General features: G+C 49.2%; 9 protein-coding genes across 9 annotated transcripts; 3 read left to right on the top strand and 6 right to left on the bottom strand.

The window, feature by feature from the left end:
• Positions 1-62: 62 nt before the first annotated feature.
• On the bottom strand, positions 63-2,982 carry BO83DRAFT_449080 (uncharacterized protein; the record flags this gene model as incomplete). The annotated part of the gene is made up of 8 exons (XM_025536734.1): positions 63-88; positions 177-850; positions 905-1,240; positions 1,806-2,190; positions 2,241-2,343; positions 2,400-2,694; positions 2,751-2,857; positions 2,923-2,982. The coding sequence occupies 8 exons, from the start codon at positions 2,980-2,982 to the stop codon at positions 63-65; spliced, it is 1,986 nt and encodes a 661-aa protein (XP_025386264.1).
• A 1,215-nt stretch (positions 2,983-4,197) lies between these two features.
• On the bottom strand, positions 4,198-5,184 carry BO83DRAFT_75819 (alpha/beta hydrolase). The gene has a single exon (XM_025537583.1). The coding sequence runs from the start codon at positions 5,070-5,072 to the stop codon at positions 4,311-4,313; it is 762 nt and encodes a 253-aa protein (XP_025386263.1). The 5' UTR covers positions 5,073-5,184; the 3' UTR covers positions 4,198-4,310.
• Positions 5,185-6,334: 1,150 nt separating this feature from the next.
• Positions 6,335-8,542, top strand: BO83DRAFT_449078 (cytochrome P450; the record flags this gene model as incomplete). The annotated part of the gene is made up of 3 exons (XM_025536733.1): positions 6,335-6,356; positions 6,501-7,790; positions 7,860-8,542. The coding sequence occupies 3 exons, from the start codon at positions 6,335-6,337 to the stop codon at positions 8,273-8,275; spliced, it is 1,728 nt and encodes a 575-aa protein (XP_025386262.1). The 3' UTR covers positions 8,276-8,542.
• Positions 8,543-9,086: 544 nt separating this feature from the next.
• Positions 9,087-10,231, bottom strand: BO83DRAFT_449072 (thioesterase family protein). Its single transcript, XM_025536732.1, has 4 exons — positions 10,138-10,231; positions 9,652-10,075; positions 9,205-9,599; positions 9,087-9,135 (listed from the first exon to the last, which is right to left on the bottom strand). The coding sequence occupies exons 1-4, from the start codon at positions 10,210-10,212 to the stop codon at positions 9,091-9,093; spliced, it is 939 nt and encodes a 312-aa protein (XP_025386261.1). The 5' UTR covers positions 10,213-10,231; the 3' UTR covers positions 9,087-9,090.
• A 1,275-nt stretch (positions 10,232-11,506) lies between these two features.
• On the top strand, positions 11,507-13,596 carry BO83DRAFT_364817 (fungal specific transcription factor domain-containing protein; the record flags this gene model as incomplete). Its single annotated transcript, XM_025529641.1, has 2 exons — positions 11,507-11,593; positions 11,614-13,596. Exons 1-2 carry the CDS (start codon positions 11,591-11,593, stop codon positions 13,594-13,596), a joined length of 1,986 nt encoding a protein of 661 aa, XP_025386260.1. The 5' UTR covers positions 11,507-11,590.
• Positions 13,597-13,671: 75 nt separating this feature from the next.
• BO83DRAFT_341873 (SDR family oxidoreductase) lies at positions 13,672-14,859 on the bottom strand. Its single transcript, XM_025528640.1, has 3 exons — positions 14,664-14,859; positions 14,039-14,603; positions 13,672-13,961 (listed from the first exon to the last, which is right to left on the bottom strand). Exons 1-3 carry the CDS (start codon positions 14,823-14,825, stop codon positions 13,804-13,806), a joined length of 885 nt encoding a protein of 294 aa, XP_025386259.1. The 5' UTR covers positions 14,826-14,859; the 3' UTR covers positions 13,672-13,803.
• A 293-nt stretch (positions 14,860-15,152) lies between these two features.
• Positions 15,153-20,080, top strand: BO83DRAFT_449061 (ATP-binding cassette transporter; the record flags this gene model as incomplete). The annotated part of the gene is made up of 10 exons (XM_025536731.1): positions 15,153-15,326; positions 15,382-15,682; positions 15,748-15,994; positions 16,054-17,110; positions 17,182-17,447; positions 17,510-17,775; positions 17,835-17,890; positions 17,972-18,649; positions 18,726-19,664; positions 19,745-20,080. The coding sequence occupies 10 exons, from the start codon at positions 15,153-15,155 to the stop codon at positions 19,886-19,888; spliced, it is 4,128 nt and encodes a 1,375-aa protein (XP_025386258.1). The 3' UTR covers positions 19,889-20,080.
• On the bottom strand, positions 20,018-21,271 carry BO83DRAFT_75720 (uncharacterized protein). The gene has a single exon (XM_025537582.1). The coding sequence runs from the start codon at positions 20,914-20,916 to the stop codon at positions 20,272-20,274; it is 645 nt and encodes a 214-aa protein (XP_025386257.1). The 5' UTR covers positions 20,917-21,271; the 3' UTR covers positions 20,018-20,271.
• A 528-nt stretch (positions 21,272-21,799) lies between these two features.
• On the bottom strand, positions 21,800-23,437 carry BO83DRAFT_317396 (uncharacterized protein; the record flags this gene model as incomplete). Its single annotated transcript, XM_025527701.1, has 4 exons — positions 21,800-21,885; positions 21,936-23,084; positions 23,152-23,341; positions 23,396-23,437. The coding sequence occupies 4 exons, from the start codon at positions 23,435-23,437 to the stop codon at positions 21,800-21,802; spliced, it is 1,467 nt and encodes a 488-aa protein (XP_025386256.1).
• Between the last annotated feature and the right edge of the window lie 1,064 nt (positions 23,438-24,501).

Here is a 24,501-nt window from a genome sequence, read left to right as displayed (position 1 = left end):
ATCTCCGGAGCCATATCTAAACTATTCGGTTATCTGCATGCTTCCGGCTCATGAGTGACACCCTATGGTTTCTCAAGATACAGTATATCTGTGAGCGTGTTAGCTGTGTACACACAAGAAGAGGAACCCATTCGGAATGTTGCATTTGAAAAAGGAGCTAATGGCGATAAGCTTACTGTATTGGTTCTTGGATGCCCATGCATCACCAACAGCCAATTCTGCCCTCCGGCACAACGCATCCCTGTCATCAGCATCGTACTTATGACTCTTGACTGCCAATATCCTCCGGCCCGCCGGAATAGTCTTGCCCGCCAGAGAAACATCTTCTGAAGGGAAATAGTACTGGTTATGGCTTCCCTGCGCTGCATCCCAGCAGCCAATGACAGCCCATTTGTCGAGATCAAAGGTATCCGGCCCTAGGATCTCGTTGGCGCGTTCAAGGCCGTGCTTGATGAATCGCCGATTGATCCCCTCGGGATCGTTATAAGCTGCCAGCACGCGATCGGCGTCTTTGCATCCGTCCAAGCCAATGAGCAGTGACGAGTTACTTTCGGGGGTGACGAAGCTAGCCAAAAAATCGGCTGCTTCTGGCCGCTGGAAACTGCCCAGTGTTGATCCCAAGGAGAGAATGGTCTTGGATCGCGAACGGATTTCGGGCAAATACATCCAGTCCCGACCATCGTCGTAGGTTCCCAGCAACCCGAAGCAGCGGACATGGCGGAATGTCCCCGGGGGCACGATGCTGAGAGTCCGGTGGAGCTCTTGATACGATACATCCAACGCGAAGTAGTCAACTTCCCGACCCATTTCATCCAGAGCATCTAGAAGTATCTTGATCTTGCGGAGATTTCTGATTGTTAAATCAGCGCAGTTGCCTCTGCAGGTGAGAGGTTTGGACGCTTACCCGCTGCCTAGCTCGACCAACATACTACCAGACGGAATGTGTTCTGCGATCTGGTATTTGTGCTTCTCGAGCAAGCCGATCTCTTCGTTGGTGAGGTAGTAGGATGGAGCATATGTCACGTCTTCAAAATAGCGTAGTCCCCTTTCATCCCAGAGGAGAAGCTCCGGCATGGCAGACTCCCCGTGACAGGCCGCATGGATGGAGTCTTCGAGCGAATGGCGGAGCCGTGTCTCTGCTTTATCGCTGCGGATATCGATGATATTGGTCGCAACGGCCGGTCTTGCGACTGTCTGAACCCGAGGTACTCGCCCACGGACGTGGGGTGGTGACACGACACTTTCGAACATGTTGCAGAGCTAAACGAGCAGCAAAGTCTATGGGATAGTCTATATGTAGCGAGTTCAAACAACGGATACATTCAGTGTTCATCTGCAAGCCGGGCGGCTATTTATGTAGTACTGTGCGAACTTCCCAATAGGAAGATCCTGATTGACGAACGCGTTTTGAGACTCCGTGATGCAATATTTTGCTATGATCGCTCGATCGAGATAAGGATGACTTTGCTTCCATGATTGGCTCGATCCGCTGAGGTCATTGATCCGAGCCATGGACCCTGACATTCTAGCCGCATCCAGCCACATGCGACAGCCAAAGTCGATGACCTTCGCTACTTTTGTAATTGTGGGTCCTACCGTCATCCCATAGAAGAAACGAGCCTGCAACGTAGCACAATTTAGTAATTCTGAGATTTGCAGGATGCTACGTGCTGTGGCTGCAGTGATCTACGAATCGTTGGACCTGGGGGCGTCAACGGGAATGCCAAGATATCCCGAAATACCCAGTTAGATCGACATGGGAGTGGAGAGGAAATATGCGAATCCCAGCCTTGCCTATTATTTACTCTTGATTTCGTACATTATGCCCATTCAGGAACACAGTGACGCAGGTGGCATTGTCACTACTGGGTGCCTTTGAAGCTTTCTCGGTGATTTTCGCGGCTACCCTGTCAGCATCCATTCCCTCTTGCTTGCTCCCTGCGATCTGGTGCATGATGGTTTCGTCATCCATTGTACTGGTAACCCCGTCTGTTGTCAGGGCCAAGAAGTACCGACGATCCGGCTGCAGAGTATATCGTTTAAGAGAAGGGTAACTGGAGACTAAGTCCCCCTTCTTTGTTGGTTCGAAGCATGCTTTCTCCTGATTGGTGGATAGGGACTGCTCCCCGATATTCTTTAGCGGCGATTTATACTGTAAATCGCCCAGCGCCCGCGATATATTCAAGCCCCCTGCGGAAGTTAGGCTCGCAACCTCGTGTGATATGGGACGAGGAACTAACCAACTCGTGACACACCGCTCTCGGTGTTGAGAGTCCCTCCAGCGGACTCAATGCGATGCCTCTCCCCAGCATGTTCCGACTTGTGGGATGTGGTTAGTCGCTCCTTCATAACAGTTAGAGGACGCTGGTACGATCAACAGGCCTGTGACTTCTACATACGACTTTCAGCGAGGTGTGATCTGCCCCGTCGACCTCTCCCAGCAAAACATGCGAATCTCCCAGATTTGCGACTACTAAGATGCCCCTGGTTAGGTTCACGACGACGAGGGCGGCAGTTGATCCAGCTACGGCGAATAATTCCTCGCCAGCCCAAAACCCTTGCAGAAGCTCCTTCTCCTCTGCTTGAATTGCTTGTTCGATGGCTGATTCATAGTTTCCCTGCCTCAACTCTCTACTGATAGTCAGAAGCCGACGGATGTTCTTGCTTGCATGTTCTGCAACCTTATCTGAGGCACTTTTCCCTAAGTTAGTCCCGACTACCTTGCCAGAGGTGTGATGTGAATCCCATACTGTCCGTCATATACGGCAAAGAAAGCCAGACTGTCCGTGTGCCCCGAAAATTCGTCAGGCAGAAGGACGGTGTACCTGTCATCTTGAGTTGGCTTGGATCCAAGGACCTAGGGTTGATAAATAGTGGGATTAGCTCTGAGTTTTCGGATCCCTAGCGGGGAGCGTATCGTACACTACTGGCCCCGGCGCCTTGAAGGGTAAAGGTGGTTGTATATTTTGAAGCATCTGCCATGGCGTGCTAGTACCCTTCGATAGGAAAACACGAGAATCAAGATGCCGTGGTCACCTACGACTGGGGCAAACCCCCTGACTGCCTTGCATTCGGATAGCTTCCGGTCAGGTCCGGGGAGCCAGGGCTTCGTGCCGTCATTGCCCCGTCAGGGTTCCACTGTCGGGTTCCATCAAGTGGAACGTAATTCTGAAGTAAGGTGAGCCACAACAATCTGACACAAGTACAGAAGTAGTACTGGGCCAGTTCAGAGGTGGGTTTCCACAGGTCACTACTAAGCTGCTAGAACATGATAGATTTAGTTACTATGTAACTAAACCGCTAAGTGTTAAAGTTTGTTAACCTAACTTGACTGTCTCTATCGTGTGGCTGACTAAACAATTACAAAGCGAACATGGATCGGGATCACATGTTCATCAGCAAAGCCCCCCTCCTCCCCCTACGACAAACTGACCAATTGACCAACTACACGCCTGCAGCCTGGAGAGTGCAAGTGGTTGTGCAGAATGTTTGTGGTCCATCTGTTAACAAGGAAGCCCTAATCTATAGGTCTTCGCGACAACGCAATAGGAAACTCGCATCCTGTGAGCCTTATCGCAAAGACGAGGTTCGTTGTGATCATGCACAGCCTACGTGCTCACGTTGTCGAAAGCGCGGATCTGCACATCGATGCCTTTACCATCCAGCGCCATAAGATTCACTAGACCGACTTCCAGGGCCTGCTAAGGTTGATGACCAGATCGGCAACAGCACGCTGATGTCGCATCTGCCCCGGAAAGTCGAATCATAAACCGGAGGGTTGATTCCCGCGCAAATGTCCCTTTACATGCCGGATATTTGGGCCCCATGAATTCCATAACATGACCATCATCGACGCTGGCGATGCGATCAATTCCCATGGTCACCTGGAGGTGTCTGAGGCCCAGTCCAGTAGTTTCAGCTGTTCTGTGCCTTTCAAGGAAGTTGAGGGGCTTTGGAAATGCCTGCGGGAATTCCCTCTTATGAAGGGCTCTCGAAGTTATTACTATACAATGAGTCAGGCTGCTGTTGTTCCTGCTCCGTTCGTACACCGAGCCCTTGCTGAGGTAGGTCACGTACGACGCCATTATGGCATTGGAAACTTAGAAATGAGGAGAATATCACTCGGTGAGGAGACATAACTATGGTCACCTGGGAGACATCGATTACCTTTGCATGCTCAAATTCGACATTTGAAGTGTTAGGCACCGATGTCGGCCCCTTTTTTTGGTGGTTGAGCGCCATAGAATTATATGTTTCCATGTGCCTAACCAACACTGTGCTCTTCCACAACGGCTGGCTCAGTTCTCCTCTCAGCCTACAATCTTCAGAATCCAATCCACCACGAGTTCCGGAGCACTTGCAACGGGAACATGGCCAGTGGGGATTCTTGTCACGTCTGCCTCCCGCCCACTCTCACTTGCAACCGTATCAATCATCTTCTGCTGCACGTCTGGCGAAATGACCAAGTCGTCAGTGCACAGCAGATACGCGACAGGGACGTTCTTGTACCCGGCATACGTCAAGGCATTAGCCAAGCTGGTTGCTGAATGGTGTGTGAACTGTCGAGCCCATGTCATACCCTCGTCGTGGGGCATGTCGGAGAAGGCTGTGGCTGCGAAAGCCGCGGTGTCAACGAGACTCATCCATCCTTGATCATCGACGGAGATGTCCATAGGAAGACTACCCAATACGTCCGCGGTCGACCTGCCCTCGGGAGGCACCACGGCCGTCATATACGCCAGGCGTACCACCCCACCAGCGTCCTTGCTGCCCTGCCTCTTGATCAGACCCTGTATGCTCTGGCTGGCGGGCGTCCCGCCATACGAGTGCGCGACCACAACGACATCCTTTCCTTGTTCCACTAGCCGTTCAATCTCACGCGCAATCGCCGCCGCATCGTCATACATGGTGCCGGGCTCCGGGAGGGGGCCATCGCTGGGGCCCACGCTGGGTAGCCTAACTGTGTGGATTTCGTAGCCCTGGCTTGCGATTCTTGTAGTCACCGGATCGTAGAGTTCAGGTAGGGCGCAGGCTCCTGGGACAATTACAATTGAAGGCTTGGGTTGAGACATGGTGTTTGAATTAATAGTTGAGCTTGCTTGTAATTGTTATTCATTCTAGGCCACAGTAACTATTTAGCTGTGTACTTTATATATCACAATCACTGCACATAACCTGATTTCTAATAATGAACTAAGCAACAGAGCATTGTTAATAATCCAGATTCTGCCGGTGATGTTAGTATATCCTGCTGGAAGCTAGTGAGTACGCCACGAGGGATCCAATGGCTCTACATTCCTTCCGACCCACCCGCGTCAGCACGCTTACACATCATATGATAGTATACTTCCTCTTCTGATGCAAGCTATCTGCAATCTATCGGTAACAAAGTTACATTAGGGAAACACTGGGTTGCTCTCGAGGTGATGGTACAACGGACTTGGCTTTGGGTTGATTCATTTGGTTTCTCTACGATCCAAGCGATCGTCAATAATTGCCTCGTCACCTTTTGCGACTATATGTCTGCCAGGTAGCATGAACGTCAAACCTGGCAAGACATGTAGGTGTTTGGATTTGAAATTACATCTCCGGTTGGTAGCTGATTATATAGCCATGTCAATTCGGTATTACCAACTTGGGGGGAGGATTGTCCCGTGCATAATAGGGAAGTCGAGGGTGTATTGAACGGCCATGTGAGTAGGATGAGAAATATGATATATTCAATTGCGAGCAATACAAGGCACGAAAGCCAACTTGGTATTATGACGGCCCCTATTATGCTCAGGTATAGTCCTTCTTCTATAACTAGTACAGTCTCGTAGCCAGCTATTGCCAATGAGAATGGCTGCAAGAGATTTATCGATACTATTATCTATTTATCCGGAACTCATATTTTTCACATACCAAGGCGGTACATACATTACAACTTCGAACATCCAAGTATAACCACAGACTAGTCAGTGACAACATCCAACTTCTGCCTGAAAATGAGTAGTGATATATCTTGAATATACTATTAGTGCCGTGATAGCCTTGTAGTACATATGCAAGTAGCCGCGATTGCAGAAAACGCTGCATGTAAAGTCAATTGTAGAAACTTGTTGTCAGCTCTCTACCTGATCGCGAGTGAGCAGCAAGGAGATGAAAATTAGAGAAGCGGTAGTCAGGAGAGCCTCGATGCTAGGGTATTGTTTCTGGTGTTATATAAGCTACGCGTCGCGAAGATAGTTCAACAAGGGATGACTGCGCGACGGTGATTGATCCCTAGGAGTGATGGTTAGCTCAACATAATCGAGAACTTGAATCAATGCACTATTATCCATTCCATATATGAATGACTAGGGTTACTGATAGCGGTAGATAATGTCGTCTAAGTTCCGGTGATAAATGTTTGAGTTCTCCACCTCTAGAGATTGGGACCGAATACGAATTCACTGCACTAATACGGTGGTCAGGTCTGACTGAAAATGCACTTTATCAGTAATAAGCTCTCCTGCAAGGAGGTTCCAAGTTTTGCCTTCTGCCAGAACCCTTGATTACTGTTCTCACGTGTGCATGCTTGTCTCAGCTCTTCCCTTTATTCACTCAGGAATGTGGAATGCCCTTGCGGCTTTGCGGTCCGACCAGGTTTGATATAATAAATGTCAGCGCCTTTGCGATCGACTATCAAGCCGATAAAATTATGGAGAGCAACAACACCCATATCTTGACGATAGCTGTCGGAGCTGCTGTTTTTTTCTTCTTTTGTGTGATCAGAAAATTGCGATGTATATGGATACAGTCACAGTTTGCTAGGGTACATGGTTGTGAGCCTGTATTGCCAGCCTCGAAAGATCCTCTTTTCGGCATCGATGTGCTTCTGGAGAACATCCAAGCAGCGAAATCCCACCGTCTCCTCAAACTCATCCAACACCGGTTCCAACAGTACGGAAATACATTCCGTGTAAAGCGATTCACAACCCCCTTGATTATAACCTGTGAACCGGCGAATCTAAAAGCTGTCTTATCCCTCAATTTCAGAGATTATGGTCTGGGAAGTCGTATCGCGACCTTCGGTCCGCTATTGGGCCATGGAATTTTTACCTCCGATGGCGAGCACTGGGCTCAATCCCGCGCCATGGTGCGTCCCAATTTCGTCAAGGACCAGATTGCGGATTTAGAGAAGCTTGAAGAATTGATGCAAGGTCTGTTGGCGTTGATTCCAACAGATGGCTCACCCGTGGACCTGCAAGATCTCTTCTTCTGCTACACGCTTGATTCCGCCACTGAATTTCTCTTTGGTCACAGTGTCCAAAGCTTGAATCAGCGTCTGTCTGGTGTGATGCCTAGTGAGAATGATTTTGCTTCAGCTTTCAACTACGCGCAGCATGCTATTGCTAGGAACACTCGTCTCGGTTTCTTGGGGCGGGTTATTCCCGACCACAAGGCGACGCGATCCAACCGTATCTGTCATAGCCTGGTGGAGCAGTTCATCGATAAGGCGCTCAAGTACCGTGAAGACTATGCCAAGAAGGGCTCGAACGATGAGGGAAGGCATACCCGCTATTTGTTCTTACAGGGTTTGGCCGAACAGACAGGTGACCGCGACCGCATCCGTGATGAGCTCATGAACATTCTCCTTGCCGGCCGTGATACTACCGCATCACTACTGAGCAATTTGTTCTTTATGCTTGCGCGGAGCCCGAAAATCTGGAAGAAGCTGCGTGAGGAGGTCGCGACTCTTAACGGTCGCACACCCACATACCAGCAGCTTCGGAATCTGACATACCTTAAACACTGTCTGAATGAGTGTAAGTTTCCAAAACATGCATTGTCATCAACTGGCAGGGCTCATGATTTATTTAACGTTCTGTGTATAGCGCTTCGTTTTCATCCCGTCGTCCCAGTAAATTCTCGTAAAGCACTGGTCAATACTTTGCTGCCAGTCGGTGGCGGTTCCGCCGGGAGATCCCCTGTTTTCGTGCGTAAGGGTACTATCGTGTTCTACAGCGTATGGGCAATGCACCGTCGTCAAGATCTGTATGGACCCGACGCAAATGAGTTTCGTCCGGAGCGATGGGCAGATCTGCGCCCAGGATGGGAATACTTGCCGTTTAACGGTGGTCCTCGGATCTGCATTGGCCAACAATATGCCTTGACCGAAGCCGCATATGTTACTGTCCGTCTGGCACAGCATTTCTCAACTCTGGAGAGCAGGGATTCTGGCCCATGGGAGGAAGCACTCACCTTGACTCTGTGCTCTCGAAACGGCACTAAGGTATGTCTAAGGCAGTAAAGCTGGGCGTGAGGTCAGATTAAATGTTGTTCTGGTTTACACTTCCAATGGATGATGTTGATCTCCCTGTTCGGCATGGTTGGCTGCTTTCCGGCTCCATTGAGCAATATATGTCTCTGTGGAGGGAGCTTGTTCAAAGCATACTGGCAACTCTTGTGGCGAGAAACAGTGTCAAGAAATAAACGATGTTTCTCATATAGAATTGCTGCGCGGTCGGGGCCTGCAATCAACCGATGACTCGAATGAAGATGAACATATGCTGATGGAGTAGTGCAAGTACAATAGTATCATGTAGTATACCAGAAGGACATTTACTGCAGTGTAATATATCTAACTTCCGCCTTTTCCAGAGATATTCAGACCGTCAGATTCAACCCGAAAAGCCCTGATGAGAGCACCGTTGGAGGGATCGAAGCACCATTGGCCGAAGTGAACCATTTGGGAACTCGCTAGCTATGCTCAAGTAGCGCAGTATTGACATCTTTTCTTTTCTTAGCTGGGGTGCAGGTCATGCTGGGATACCATTCCCCCCCTTAGTTCTCGACAAAAGATTTGCAGTTATTTGTTCATCGCATTACATGCGAATCTAATTGCCAGGATGCAAAGCTGCTTACAGGAACACAAATAACGGTGATCTTCAACTAGCATGTGCCGATAACGATTGTGCTGCCGGTCGTCAAGTTAGCCGCACCGCCACTATTATTAGTATGCTGGCCACCTGAACGTGCTGGAGGCACGTAAAGAGACAGAATTTTATCGACCAGGAATAACTTGCATTAAAATGTACAAATTAAGTGGACATTGAGGTATGCTCATTACAGCCTTGCTGGGATATTGTCCTGAGGGAGTCGAACTAGAACCTGCACCTTTAAGTTAGTTGAAAGTGGGAAAAATGAACATCGCGACTAGTAAAGCAGCTTCTTGCTCACCTCTTGAGAGCAAGTTGCAAGTAAGATTCCATCTGATGACCATACGCGTGATATTACCAGGCCACGTTCGTGTCCAGCCCAAGGGCAATGCAGCTCTTCTGTCATCCAGTGGTTGACGCAGACATGATCCACGTTGTGAAAGTGAAGGGTATGAGCCACGGTGGACAGTGCCTTGAAGGCCACCTGTGCTCGAGGATTTCCGTCCTTCAAACCGGCGTTGAATCTAGTATATACTGGTATACCGTGGGCTCTCCCGACCGTTCCAGCAGTATAAGTATCTGTCATACATACCAGGGCAAGCAAATGCTCGTTGCTGCCACTTGGTCTAGCCAAGCTACTTTGTGCGCGAACAATGCGTCTAAAGTACTTGGTCTCGGGATTGGAATCACCTTTTTCTGATTATACAAGTTAGCACTAAGTCAAATATTTATCGTTTCTCGGGCTTACCGATGGTAGCCGTTGCCATTTTGAACTCAAACAGAGATTTCGCAGTGCCTTCACCATAGCGATGGGGTTGCGTCTCGTCATCAAAAACTAATTTAGGCTTTGGAACTGCATGTTTCAAGACATTCCCAACTGGGGCTGAAGCCCGTCTAAAGCTCAGGGTTGAGATGAAGACATCGTGGTCATTTTGCCTTGCAGATATAGTGTACACACTGGATGCTTTGCCCTGACTCACTCGGCTCACATGATAAGAAACAGGGGTCCCAACCCGGGTGGCCTTGATAAAATGGCAATGCATGCTGTGGACGACAAAGGAAGGTGACGCTCGCTGCATTACCGCGTTAAGGGCTTGAGACATGAGGACGCCCCCAAATACGGCATTCAGTCCGAGCGGACACCATAGAGGATTTACATTAGTGAAGATGTCCTATAAAAGGAAGGCTTGGTTAGAATGGTCGCGATTGAGCGCTTAGACTGCGATGATCTCACATCGTTATCATCCGAGGCCGGCCTCACAGCAAAAGCCTCCTCTAGTCCAGGGATTGCTTGTATATTGGTATCCATTTTAGAATCTGGATATTCAACTGACAGTGCTAGTGGGGTAGACATTAGTTAAATCTCAGTCAATATTATGGATGACACGCGCCTATATCAACAAGGTGACGTGTCGCAAATCCACATATACGGACTATCTGACTGATCAGCCATTGGAAAAGGACTGGTCACACCCATCAAACGTATTAGAGTTCTTTGAGTCAGCCTATGCTAAGTAATGCGAGCGCGACGCCTGTCGTACGTCACGAAGATGTGATTTTGAGTTGTCATTGGGTTAGTAAGTCTGCATATTGCACAGATATGATGCTTCGTTGTACATATGAGATGGGGGTATGCCTCCAAACTCATAACGCGAGCCTTACCGCCAATAGCCTTTATCGGATCGACAAATTGGTGCTTGAGAGTAGGCAACGTTGCAATAGTAGCACTGCCCTTCTTTCGGTGTGGTATCCACCAGTCTTTGCACAAATTCAACATATAGGCACTGCTAGCCATGATGCCGAAGACCCTGTCGCTCTTTCGAGTGGCTATTCAACTCCCAAGCCCAAGGACTATCATCTCCTGGCTTAGCCCACGCAAATATATGGTGCATCAGGCATCTATTAGCCCATATCACGATAGTAGCCAGGCACAGCAAGCTCCTAAAAAGATGCATGAAGGGAGGTCGAGCGAAAAGGCCTCTTTGTACTCAAAGACGGCAAGTCCCAAGACCAAACCTCATATCGATGTGATCAGAGAATTGAGACAATTAGAAGGGACTGGGGGATCGACTTATACTCGGATACTAAAGATAAACTGTTACTGCAGTCTTTGTTTTTAAAGTATCGCCATTGACCTGGACATAGAGCCATGGCTGTAGTTCGGACTCGTGGCATCTAAAGATTTTTGGTAGATCGGTACTTTATACACTGTCGAAAGACCCCGTCTAGTGGGTAAAACAATTGGACTATGGGAAGATAGGATGCCCAGTCAAACTACTGGAACCTATCACTAAGATACTCGGGATACATAAATCATGGACATGCTCGTACTCCGTCGGGTCTACATACTGTCAAGTTACTCCAGCTAGTCTGATTGGCTACCTCTTCCTCAGCATCCTATTGGTTTGATCTTCCGGGACGGTGGAGTCAGGTGACTGAGGTTTCACTTAGTACTACTACCTAGCACTATAGTAGTAAGGTGAGTAGACGGAGTAAATAATAGTAGTGATCCTGAATTCTCCGAACTCCATCCACACTACTATCTACCACTCCACCCTCCTCACTTTCATCTATCACTCACTCCGGAATGCTTTACAACGTTGTTTCTTTACGATCAACACCACTGGTCAAACGGAAGAAAGTGCGCCGAGCATGCGAGTTTTGCCGGCAGCACCGGGTTCGCTGCGATGGTGGATTACCCTGTGGCCAGTGTCGTGCCAACAAGATCCAATGCAGCAAGCCGACCCAGCACTCAAGATCACCTTCTGGCACCCGGAAACTGCAGCCGGCTGCTCTACGCAGTCCCCGGCCAGCCCAGTCTGCGCCGCCATCTACCCCGATTCAAGAAGGCCCCAACCAACAAGTGAGGCCAAGATCCAGTTCACAACGGAGTCTATCCACAAACCATGCTGCCATCGCTCCTCCGCCCCCGCAGTTGGATTCATTTGCTGGCTTTATCTCTCGAATGAATAATTTCTGCTCTATGGTATCGCAGATGTCAGCACGCCCATCTCCTCAACCTATTGACCCGGCTCCTTCAGACGCTCAGTATTCCTCACCAAACTTGCTGAGGACAACCGAGTCGGATGTGACACATCTGACGCTGGAAAGCTTACAGAAACTTGAAAAATCGCTATTTGATGTCTTCTGGACTCGGTATCATCCTGTAATGCCGATTATTAGCCCGGAAGACTTGACGATCACGTCGGGTCAAAAGTCTGAGCCATTGCGGCAAGCGCTGATGGCCTACTGCTTACAATCAATCCATTATGCTGGGCTTCAAAACCGCTTGCTAAGCATTCAAATGGGCTCAGTATTATCACACGCAGGGGAGCATTCCCATCAAGCCCCTTCGCTAGCTAGTCTATATGTTGCTTTTTTCCAAAGGGCTCTTGGGACGAACAGCGACTATCTCTTGTACGCAGAGCCTTCTTTACTAGACGTGCAGCGGCATCTCTTCATGGCCGCCTTTCTACAGAATTCTGGAGAGCACCAAGCAGCATATAATATTATTGGCGTGGCGATGCGACTCGCACAGTCGCTAGACTTACAGCACCCCCTGGTAACTCGTGCGACCACACATGAGGTTGAGACGCGTCGTCATGTTTGGTGGACATTGGTACACCTCGACTTCCATTGTTCACGACTTCTGGGAAAGCCTATGGCTATCTCTCTAGATGATGCGATATTCAACACGCCACCTTTAAACCCGCAGGATCCTTGGCATACCCCAGAGCTCGGATTCCATACGGCATCGATATCGCTCATTGTTGCGGCAAGGAAGATGGCCGAGGATCTGGAGCGTCATGTGCGTGATGCGTCAGGGACAATAGATCCATATAATCAAATCGAGCGCCATGCGCACTTTTTGTCGCGGGAAATCAAGGGCCTGTACCGATGGAGAGATCAAATTTTGGACGCGAACCTATACACCAACATTACACTTATATGTAATGTTTATCAACCAGACGAGGTTACCTCTTCCATGAGTCGGCTGATACATGATCAGAATGCAAGACTGTCGTTTCATGAGGCCCCAGCGCTCACCTTACAAAAGTCGCTTCTAGAGCTTCGATACCATGACATCATACTCTGGGCTCACCGACCATTTATCCAATTCCCAAGTCGCGGCTTAGTTCCGCAACGGAGCCCACAAGCCGATATACATGCTACCACGGCACTACAACACGCGCTAACCGTCACGGACCTCATACACACTCGCATGCTTTATAATGATGCTCTTTATGGATGTCCAGAAATTTACCAGTACGTGTGGAATGCCGTTCTGACCCTTGTAGGGTTTATGCTGGCCTACCCCCTATGCTACTGGTTCCCACTTGCTCAGCAACATGTTGAGCGATCACTTCCGATATTTGAGGGGGCGGGGACAGATAATCCAATTGCATCCCGGGCGGCTCAACGGACACGGTATCTACTAGGGAGAGTTAGTGCCCTCATAGAGTTGTTGAGTTCTCAATCATCAGCGTTCAGTGATCGCTACGATTATCGGAGGGTGCAGACCGACGAACAAATGGAAGCAGAGAACCAGCAATCTTTGCCATTCGCATCCGAGGAGAATGCTTTGTGGTCATTTGCAGATACTGTTGACCCTAATATTTGGTCTGGTTACTGTCATGAAATCAGTGATATGTTGATGGACGTGCCTGAGATACATTTGGAAGCTAATTTTTGAACCTTACAACCACTATCGTCCTCGTTACATATGCATGTGCGCAAATCGGATAGAACTTAGTTTCAAATGCCTACTACAAGATATATAATAGCCTATCACATCTGGATAGACCAATAGAAGAGACTGCTAGTTTCATTTATAGACAACGAGAACGCGACGCCGTTGCGTAAAAGTAACTCCCCACCAGAGGGTTGTAGTGAGAGCCCATCAGATGAATTGACCCACTTTCAGCATATCTGATGAGGACAACTCAGTTTTCCTATCTTCAAGCTCTGCCAAATCCCAATTGGAGGATAGGTGACGTCCATTAAGGTATTGTGGCCGTTTCACGGCCAAGTAGACGGTCACGGCACCTGGGAGTTCCGCTATTACAGACCAAGGAAATTTGCCCTGGTTAGCCTAAGGGCTTCTGACTTGCCAGTTGTGATGTTTGTGAACATACCAGTGTCTTTAGCAAATGGCTTGAAGGAATCCAGGGTCATGCTGGTTTGTACGATACCCGGAGAGAGACTGTAGGTGGCAACCTGGGGGTTCTCGGCTGTGACGAACTCGGTGAACTTGGCCACAGCCAGTTTACTGATAAAGTAACTGCTCAGTCCAGGCGGCGTCAGACCAATCGTGGAAATGAGGTTGACTACAGTGGGCTGGAAATCAGCGCTCTCAGCGGCGATCAGACGCAGGTATGCCGCGGTGACAAGGTATGTCCCCCGTACGTTGACCTCAAAGTCCTTCCACCAGGTGTTGGAGTCTGATTGGGCAACGGGCGCTATCGAGGCAAAAACACCGGCGTTGTTGATCAAATTGTGAGCGATGCCAAAGTGGTTCCTGATAGTGTCGAAAGTCTGCACTATTTCCTTCTCATTGGTGATGTCCGTGGGCAGAGCCAGCACATCAACAGAGGGGAATTCGGCTTGCAAGACTGCTTTCGTCTCTTCAGCCGACTGAGCCGACTGAGTCATCAGGACTAGCCCTTTGACGCCAGACTGGGCGTGAGCTCGCGCAATAGCCTGGAGTATCAGGGAGGTCAGTCGTGATTGCATCTGTAAAGGGGTCGGGCCTGTTCTCACTCGACCAATTCCTTTTCCTGCGCCCGTGACGATGGTTACTCTATCTTTTTGGGATAGCTCTGGCCGTGATGGATCGATGGTGGAATAGACATCGCGGTAGTATTTCCGCGTTATGCAGCCCGCACGAGTGAACTGATCGGGATCAACCTGGGAGCCTGACATGGTTCTTGCGAAAACACTTTTGATTTGTTTTGAGTGGGTGATACAAATAAGGATTCTTCATTTTGTCCTTTTCCTACGCCTTCGTGTCTGCTATTTATCTCTACTTCCCAATGCTGTCCACCAGGTCGGCCAACTCCGCTGAGAGTGGAGCTGGCCCTTGGTCTAACCATAAGGAGCAACCATTACCCCATTTGGTAATCCGGCACATTCTCCTATGCTTCGGTGCTTGAAGGCTTCTTTGGAGCTCCTTTAAAGTCCTAGCAAAATCGCGCCCAAGAGAAGACTATAGAGCGTAGCTAAGCATCTTACCAGCTTGATACGTGTATCATGGAGACATTGGGCTGCGAAAATAATGAGTACAATGGAAGTCAAGAGACACATCAGGATGCAGAGATCGATCAACTGGTTGCCAATTTTCTTGATCACCAGACTACCAGTGAACCAGAGCGCTTGGATGGCATCATATTCAAGGATTTGTCAGTCATAGGGGCAGGAGTTGGGGTGTGTCTCCGACACATGAAGATGACAAGAGTTTCCATAACACTGACTTTACCAGCGCCAACGGATGTCCGATGTTCCCGAAACTCTACGACGTCTAACAAGGCTCGCCAACCCGGCAACCTGGTTGTCCCGAAAGGGAATCCCATCTCGACCCATTCTGCAGCGTCTGACTGGGACAATCCGCGAAGGAGAAATGTTGATGATTGTCGGACGCCCGGGCAGTGGATGCACCACCGTGCTGAAAGCCTTGTCGAACATGAGAGACGAGTATCTGAGAATGGAGGGTGACGTCTGGTATGGCTCAATGGATGCCTCGACAGCAAGGCGAAATAGGCCCAACCAGGTAGCCTTCGTTGGTATGAGAGTTTCCCACACCCCAATTGAAACAAGCACTGGCTAAGATGGCTATGCACGTTAACAGGGGAAGATGACATCCACTTTCCAACTTTAACTGTCAGCACCACGCTTAGATTTGCTCTCAATGCCCGGCATTCAAACTCTGATCCGGATAGAGCCTCCAGAATTGAAGAGGACCTACAAAGCCTTCTGCAGCTGATGGGTCTTGCTCATGCAGCTCAAGTCCGAATCGGAACCGACCATCTTCGTGGAGTCAGCGGCGGCCAGCGTCGTCGTGTCTCCCTCGCTGAGGCTCTCTGCACGCGTGCAAGGTAAATTACTCATCCAGCACTTCTCACAACAGACAATATAAGCTGATCATTTCCCTTAGTCTGTTCTGCTTTGACAATCCTACTCGAGGGTTGGACTCATCAACTGCCATCCGCTTTCTCACTACCATGCGCAAATACACCACCCGCAGTCGATGCATGACCGCCATGTCTTTATATCAAGCTAGCGATGTTGCAGTTTCAATGTTTGATAAAATCTTAGTTCTGAACGACGGCCACGTCGCCTACTATGGCCCGGCGTCATCAGCAAAAACCTACTTTGAGTCCCTTGGGTTTTATTGCTCTCCAAGGATCTCGGTTTCCGACTTTCTGGCATCTATTTCGGGGCCTCCGGCAGGTAGGCAAGCTCGGAACGATCTCCAGAGGCCGGTGCCCGTTCAGCCTGCTGATTTTGAGGCCCGGTTCAGAGAAAGCAGCTTCTACCAGCAGACGGTGCGTGAGGCTGTTGAGCCACCTCAGTCGGCAACAAGTAAAGATTCTAGAGCATCAGAATACGCTTTGCCCATGTACCGTCAGGTATATGAGTGTACAGTTCGTCATTATCAGATTTTTTTGACTGATCGGGCTGCCTGGATTGCTGAGGCGGCTGGGACAATCATCCAAGCTCTGCTTCTAGGCACTCTGTTCCGAAATCAGAGAGCCGTGACAGAAGGGCTTTATACACGCGCATCGGCCCTCTTTTTCTGTGTTTTGATCATGGGGTTGCAGGCTTCTGCTGAATTTGGCAATACCTTTGTCCAACGCCCGATATTGCTCAAGCAGAAGGCGTTGCGATTCTACCGACCCGCGGCCTACGCACTCGGTCAGATCCTCGCCGACGTACCCTGGAAGTTTATCTTCATCTTGTACTCGCTTCCCATCTACTGGATGATTGGCTTCCAGCGTACGGCGGGGAATTTTTTCACATGGCTGGTGTGCCTCTACATGGGCCTAATGACACTGAGTGTTATGTTTCGAGCCATAGCTGTCTTCACAAATTCCATCACTCGGGCCATTCTCCCCGTTGGGCTCTTACTCAATGTGCTGATCATCTACACGGGCTTTTATATCACACCTCCAGGAATGAAGGTCTGGCTATCATGGATCCGCTACCTTGATGTAAGTTGAAAACAGAAGGTCATCGTAAGTCTTCCATACAGAATGTGCTAACCTCCTCAATATTTGTATAGCCCATGTACTATATCTTCGAGTCCATCGCCCTCAACGAGATTGGGAGCAATTTATATGCATGCAGCCTGCAGAACATCGTCCCTCGGGGAGCATCATACAATGAAACGAGTCTTCAGGCCTGTGCAGTGTCTGGGTCGGTAGCAGGCCAATTGAATCTTTCCGGAAGATTCTACCTGATGGTCGAGTATGGATTCAACTACTTCCACTTGTGGCGAAATGTTGCAATAAATGCAGCTTTCTTCGTCTTCTTTTCAATTGTCGTAACGTAAGTTTCTTTTCCCGAGAATATCCATACTCAGCCATAAAATGACTCTAGTTATTTTTTAGAATTGGAATGGAGCGATTTCGTCATGCATCTGAGCAAATGGCAACGGTGTTTTACCGCAAGCTGCCATCGTGGGCGAACGCCTCACCCACCCGTCCTACGGACATTGAGAAGCCACCGTATGTCACTGACTCCAGAGACCTCAGACACATCTCCAACTGTGAGATCCCTACTATTGGCTGTCTGAACAACGCTCAAAATGTGTTCGCTTGGCATGAATTGTCACTTGAACTTGATGATGGAAGGAACTTGCTTCACCAAGTTTCAGGTAAGACCTAATCCTCTGTCCTTTATAAAGTATATGTCTTACAAGGCTCTATGGTACAGGATGGCTTCAACCAGGAAAGATGACTGCGTTGATGGGGATGTCGGGGGCTGGCAAGGTAAGTCGTGCCGATTTTCAGAAGTCATTTGCTGTAAAAAAAAAAAAACCCCCAAGCCTGACAGACCTGCTGTACGTGTAGACTACGCTCCTTGATACCCTAGCTCAGCGTATCCAAATTGGCCGCATATCTGGCGGACTCTATCTGAATGGGCAGACACTTCCGGCGTCAATGGGGCGGCGTACAGGATTCGTTCACCAGAATGATATCCATCTAGCATCGTCCACAGTGCGCGAAGCACTCCAGCTGAGCGCACGCATGCGCCGCTCAGAAGCTGTCGCCTGGGAAGAGAAGATGCATCACGTGGAGTTTCTCATCCGGCTTCTAGAAATAGAAGATATTGCCGAAGCAATTATCGGGGTACCAGGGGCAGGATTGAACCTCGAACAGCGCAAGCGGGTCAGCATAGGGGTTGAGTTAGCTGCAAAGCCAGACATTGTTCTTTTCCTTGACGAGCCGACATCCGGGTTGGATGGCAATTCAGCACTCTCCATCGTGCAACTGATGCGCAGACTATCCGATGCCGGGCAGACCATTCTCTGCACGATTCATCAACCCTCTGCGCAGATGATCGAACAGTTTGATAATTTGCTTCTGCTGATTCCAGGTGGGAAAACCATTTATTTCGGTCCGTTAGGGTCTCAGTGCCAGACTATAATCGATTACTTCTCTCGGTATACGCGATGCTGCCGGGAAACAGAGAATCCGGCGGACTACATTCTGGAAGTCAGTGCGGAGCCCGACATAGACTGGTTCAAGGTATGATTTCTCATCCCCACCTCAACGGATTACCCAGATTTTACGCAGTTCATTTCTCACCTCCTGAACATGATAGACTTGGCAGCAGTCGCCCGAGTATGTCTCCACCCAAAAGCAGCTTCAGCACTTTCTTCAGCCACAGGAAGGGAGTACTTTGTTGTCGTCAGGTTCTGATCGAGCATATGCGGCCTCCTATCTCGAGCAGATTCGAGTGGTCACCCAACGAGCTTTCACGAACTACTGGCGCGACTCAGACTACGTGCTGGGCAAGATACAGCTTAACATCTGGATGGGGCTGATGAACGGGCTCACCTTCCTTCAGCTGTCCAACGATCTCACCGACTCCCGCGGACGCATGTTTTCTATCTTCGTCGGAGTGATCACCGGACCCGTGCTCAGCCTCCAGATCGAACCTCGCTTCATCCTCCTGCGCGATCAATTCCTGGCACGAGAGAATGAGTCACGTGTATACCACTGGAGCGTGTTTACCATCAGCGCGCTTCTCGTGGAGATCCCATTTACGCTATTGGGAGGGCTTGTATACTGGGTTCTCTGGTACTACATGGTCGGATACTTCACCATCTCAACGCGCGCTGGTTATGCGTTTCTCATGTACGAGCTCTACTCATTGTTCGTCGCGAGTATCGCTCAATTAACGGCCGCATTATTTTCCACCGTGCTGGCCGCACAGGTGGCCACTGGCTTCGTCTGGCTGGTGATAAATACCTTCAATGGACCTCTCTCACCCCCACCTCTGACACCTCGCGGATGGCGCTGGTTCTATAATATCTCACCCCTGTTTTATTTCATTGAGGGCATTGGTACAAATGCGATGCATTCGCTGCAGATTACCTGCCGTGACTCCGAACTGACCACATTCCATGTGCCCGCTGGGGAGACATGTGCCTCGTATGCAGCTGACTTCTTCGCTTCAGGGGATTCCACGGGCTACTTGGTAAACCCTGACGCAACTGAGGAGTGTCACTACTGTGCCTATGCGGATGGAGATCAATATGTTAGTTTTTGTTCCCTCCATTACTGTTCATCTTCTTCCTTCCACAAAAGAATTGCTAACACGTCCTCTTGGAAATATAGGTCAAGCAATATGCCATGAGTTATTCACAACGTGGTAACAACGTCGGAATCTTCATTGGATTTATTCTTTTCAATTACACGATGGCGGTGTTGGCGACCTATTTAATCTTCATATTCAAATGGCGGAAACAACGGAAGACTTGATTGTTGATCATTCTGGAGTATGTGCTTGGTTTCCACGTTGAAGATTTTGGTGGGGTGAGGATTGGTTCGAAAGAGAGATGAGATCAGATATCAGAGCATAGGGATGGGGATATTAAAACACGCCCAGTCCCTACTGTGCTAGCTCATTCCTGTGGTGCATTGGCCATTGCAAGTGAGGATCTGGAATGTGATAATTCCCCAAGAGGTCAGATATCCATCGTTATTTCTCTACAAATTCTCTGTCTTTCATCTTGGGTTTTTATTCTCTCGAAAGGCACAAGTGGAAGAAATCACCCGCCTCTCGCAACCCTAAGATTCCTTTGGTTTAACATATCATCTTGCTCTATTGCCATGCGACAGGATTTGAACAAATCAGCGTCAGTCTAATCGGTCACTGCATCTTCAGGCAAGAATATTAACACCGTGGCGACCCAATACGAAAGATCTGACTCGAGTTCACGAAGGATTTCAAGCAGCCCGCAGTAGGGACTAATACCGCACCCCAACTCCTTCGCGTCAATATATGCTCGCTGAAAACTGGATATGTATTGCGCCACAGTAGTGTAGTGAGACCGCCGCATCTTGATTAGCTTAAACCACGTGGCCTTGCATATGGCGTGGTTGTAGTGCGAGCCAAGATCTCGGATGACATTGTAGGCATCATCCGCGTATTTTTTAGCACAGCGAGAGGCCCCCAACTTCGCTTTCATTTTGCGAGAGAGCTGGCGATTCATCCATCTTCGGACAGTGATTGACCAATGGCGCCAGAGTGCAAATTTGGCGTGGGTTTTGTCGGGACGAGGTAGATCGCTTCGAAGAAGATGCTCCAAGCCGTGACACTTGAGCGCATGCTGAATTTCCCAGTCCCATATCCGCAAATCGAGCCGGCCTCTCAAGCGCTGCGATACCGCTGGGAGCGGGCCCGACAAGGTCGTTGGAATACAATCCGCTTGGTTGGCAGGTTGTAAAGAGGCTAATTTTACGAGTTCCGGTATGTGGCGCAACGATAGATATTCTCCCGGGGCCATGTCGACGGACTAGTATACAGTCGAGAGATGTTTTCTGTTTCGAGAATGATTAATCGTGGTTGGACACTGTGTTGAACTTGGCGGGACGCGTCCGGTGACCGACCACTTATCTGGCACCTGTTGAATACCGGGGGCCAGATTTCTTTTCGGTGTGTCAATTGGTTATAGAGAGAGTGCTGGGTAGCTTCAGCAGTCAATGTGATATCCTAACTCAGCAGCGCTGAGCAGCAGAAAGAGACTGCAACGTGCTGGGGCGTATGGGACGCGACCGACAGTTTGCACGTGACCTCACCTACGCGGGATCACAGTATGAAAATATTCTTCCTTTGGCATTGCTTTCAGTCCGTTATTCTGACAGAAAATATGTATACCATAAATCAGCTCCTCACAACGGATAGAAACAATGCACCTTCCCCATAGACCCAATTTTAATAATTTTGGTGAAATTACTTGCTCATTAATTAGTACTGACAGGGGAAACTCCGGATACCAATATACCAAGGTAGATAGATCATAGCTCCGTCCTTTCCAGCTCCGTTGAGGAGATTCCATCTGACACTTCCTCCACCCCAAAGGGGCGTATATCTGTCTCACATCGCGTGCCTGGTGCTGGAAGCTCCCCAGTTCGAAAATACGTGCGGATGTAATTGTCTGTACACTCCGAACGCGAAGCGAAGGAGCAATGCTACAATGAAGTTCGGTCAGAACATACGTCTCTAAACATGGTCGCAAAGCATATGTGCAGGGATTGGACTTACACCTTCAGCTTGCTGCTCTAATACGACAGACTCTTTGAACAGAGCGGACATGGCGTGGGCGCTGATACTATCGTTAGTAGGCCGTAGATGAATGTATATAGACAGATAGCAGGGAGGCGAGAGACTTACTCGCCAAGCGGAGTCACTGGGTCCAGAGTATTGCTGACGAAGAGTATAGGTGTGGACGTATCCTCAGCCCCGGTAGGTCCTTCTTCGGGTTAGCACTTAGGAGCAGCTAGGTGCAATGAGACTAGAACGAACCTGTGAAGTCCCCCGGTCCCCGACCATTCCACCTAGCACACGGCATCAAAAAGTCTGCAAACGTATCCCCCATCCAATGGCTGCTCTCAATGGAAGGCCGAAGATACTCATCCCAGTATTCCTCGCGGGTGGTGTTCAGTAGCTTCTGGTTTAAGTCCAAGCATACGGTACCAGCAGTCACTTCAACGCGAAACGAGTATTGACATGCTTCGCGACACGGAGCATGAGATTGACAATCTGGATCGAGGCAGTGAGTTGGCTGCATTTCCTCGCGTAGCATGGTTTTCCAGCCCGCTATGTTCGTTGCGTTTCGTTGTTCGAGATCTGCTAGGATGGTGGCGAGAGTGGGGAAAAGGTCGACCGGTGCGTACAAGGAGAGTTTTAGGAGACGTCTCACGTCAGAATAGGTGATTATGTCTGGGTTTGGATGAGTGGTCCAAACGGGGGACGTTTTCAGATCAGACAATATATTCTTGAAACGCTGTTGGAGGTCGCTTATTGCGTTTTCATTGTCTTCTCCGTTGGCGGACGGGCTGGCAAAAGCACATCTCGGCTGGCCTGCCCGATGACAGTAGCGGAAGAAACTGTCTAGTATATGATCCGCGTCCCGTAATGATGTCGACAAATCACCGGAGTACCAGCTTAACGCATCTACTACCCCATCTAATACCATGCGTTGGACTTGGTTCGGGAACAGACTTGCATAAGTGACACCTAGCAGAGTCCCGTATGAGTAACCCCAGTATTGCAGCTTTACATCTGCGTGAGGGTCCGGCTGGAGCAGTTGAGCAATCTGATGCAGATCGTGTGCCGTACTCCAGGTATTCATATACGGACCAATATCCGCACCGTCCTTATGGGGATCCGTACACGATGTGGCTAGAGCCTGCATGCGGGCCCAGAGATGATCAGCTGCATGCTCGGAGCTACCTACCAAGCCATGAGCCTGCACAGCCTCACTCCAGAGGTAAGTAGACAGCAGATCAGGAAAGCACGTCAAGGGAGGGAGGGTATTTCCCACGCCACGCGGGTCAAAGGAGACAATGTCGAAATAGCGAGAGTGCTGTGTATCATCGGAGCTGTCTACGATCCGCTGGATCTCTTTCCCTCGGTCAAGTATTTCCTGCACGCCGGACCCGCCAGGACCACCTGTATTTGTAGTGAGCAACCGTGGTGGGGGCCAGAATGGTAGCGGTAGTGGCATTGTTGCCCGTACCTGGGTTCACGATTATAGAGCCACCGTAACGCTCGTCGGCAGGGTCTACCTGTGCAGGCAGTTTTATGACGGCCAAGGTGGCCGTTGTATTTTCAGTGGCACTGGCTGACCAGTCTAGAGGAACTTCAAGTCGTGCACACTGATAGTCCTGGTAGCAGGGGACGAAGTTCAGGACTGAGCCTGGCGCAGTCTGGTAGAGCGGGTTAGTACGCGAAAAATTTAATGGGGTGGAGGAGATCAGTACACCACTCCAGGAGAAGTCCACGGCTTGCACCGCAGAAGGCATAATGTATTGGTGTCGCTGGAGAAGGGTGAGTTCGGTGAGTTGAACAAAATAAAATTGATGGTAAGACGACGAGATAGCCGTCGATATAAGTACTGGATGAAGTGAGCGACTTAGCGTCAGCCCGTCGTGGCTGACATGCATGCAGATCGGGGCACCGCCGGCAACCGACACAGCCTCAGCTCGAGACTAGAACGTGGTTACCTGGACTTGGGAGATAAGCATACAAAGTATCGTTAGTGCGAATCACAAAAATGAGACACAATCTATCTATTAGGCAACAATCGAGCGAGGGCAGAGTATGCGACTGGTAGGTTCCCATGAAGGGTTGCGGAGGGTGTCTTTTTCGCCGAACTGTCGCCTGATGCCACTGTAATGCTCCTAACGGGGAGACAATTTCAGAACGTGCACAGAAATAGTGTCCTTCTCGACCACATACGCTTATAGAAGCCAGCAAGATTCCAATTTTGGTCAAGTTATACTTGTTTTTTTTTTTTTTTTTTTTTTTTTTTTTTTTTTTTTTTTTCATATTTCCTAATCTATTATTTTAGGGTGAGTTTTTTCTTTCTCGTCCTTCTCTCCAATAATAGTTCTCCGCTGCTGGACTCCGGCTTTCGATCGCCATGGAAGAGAGCGATGTGGACATTGGAGCGACAAACCATCGATCGGATCTGCATCCGAACCGGCTTAAAATGTACTTTCTTCGTATTTTATTTTGGTAAGAATTCGAATGTTTTAAAAGATCACGCAGATTACCACCTGCTGCAAGGTACTGTGATTAAGGACCTGTCGGACTAAACTGACACAAGACAAGGTATGCGATTACGAGCTACCTATATAATATTAATGCGACGGAGGTGATTAATTTCATATCTCTTGCCAGTATGTAATTCACGATATAACGGTAGTCTCCATGGAAATTACGGCTATTTCTAGAGAACAGCAGTGGAATATTGGGAATCGCGTACCATCTTGAGTATGACGCAACGGGGTTGAGCACCGGCAGTGCTCCATGTGGTGGACACGTCTCCAGGACCATGACGCATGAAGACCCTGATCTGTTCCTG

This window comes from Aspergillus eucalypticola (assembly GCF_003184535.1).
Source record: "Aspergillus eucalypticola CBS 122712 chromosome Unknown BO83scaffold_19, whole genome shotgun sequence".
Taxonomy (NCBI): domain Eukaryota; kingdom Fungi; phylum Ascomycota; class Eurotiomycetes; order Eurotiales; family Aspergillaceae; genus Aspergillus; species Aspergillus eucalypticola.
The sequence above is the reverse complement of the archived record's forward strand: the minus strand, read 5'-3'. Positions and strand labels throughout refer to the sequence as shown.

Coding starts and splice junctions, on each gene's coding strand:
- BO83DRAFT_449072 (XM_025536732.1), bottom strand. CDS start 10,212: ATGGATACCAATATACAAGCAATCCCTGGACTAGAGGAGGCTTTTGCT. Junction 10,076..10,137: donor CGGCCTCGGATGATAACGAT/GTGAGATCATCG, acceptor TTCCTTTTATAG/GACATCTTCACTAATGTAAA. Junction 9,136..9,204: donor TTGCAACTTGCTCTCAAGAG/GTGAGCAAGAAG, acceptor TTAAAGGTGCAG/GTTCTAGTTCGACTCCCTCA.
- BO83DRAFT_341873 (XM_025528640.1), bottom strand. CDS start 14,825: ATGTCAGGCTCCCAGGTTGATCCCGATCAGTTCACTCGTGCGGGCTGC. Junction 14,604..14,663: donor CAGGAAAAGGAATTGGTCGA/GTGAGAACAGGC, acceptor CTGATACTCCAG/GCTATTGCGCGAGCTCACGC. Junction 13,962..14,038: donor GCCATTTGCTAAAGACACTG/GTATGTTCACAA, acceptor GGTCTGTAATAG/CGGAACTCCCAGGTGCCGTG.
- BO83DRAFT_75819 (XM_025537583.1), bottom strand. CDS start 5,072: ATGTCTCAACCCAAGCCTTCAATTGTAATTGTCCCAGGAGCCTGCGCC.
- BO83DRAFT_75720 (XM_025537582.1), bottom strand. CDS start 20,916: ATGGCCCCGGGAGAATATCTATCGTTGCGCCACATACCGGAACTCGTA.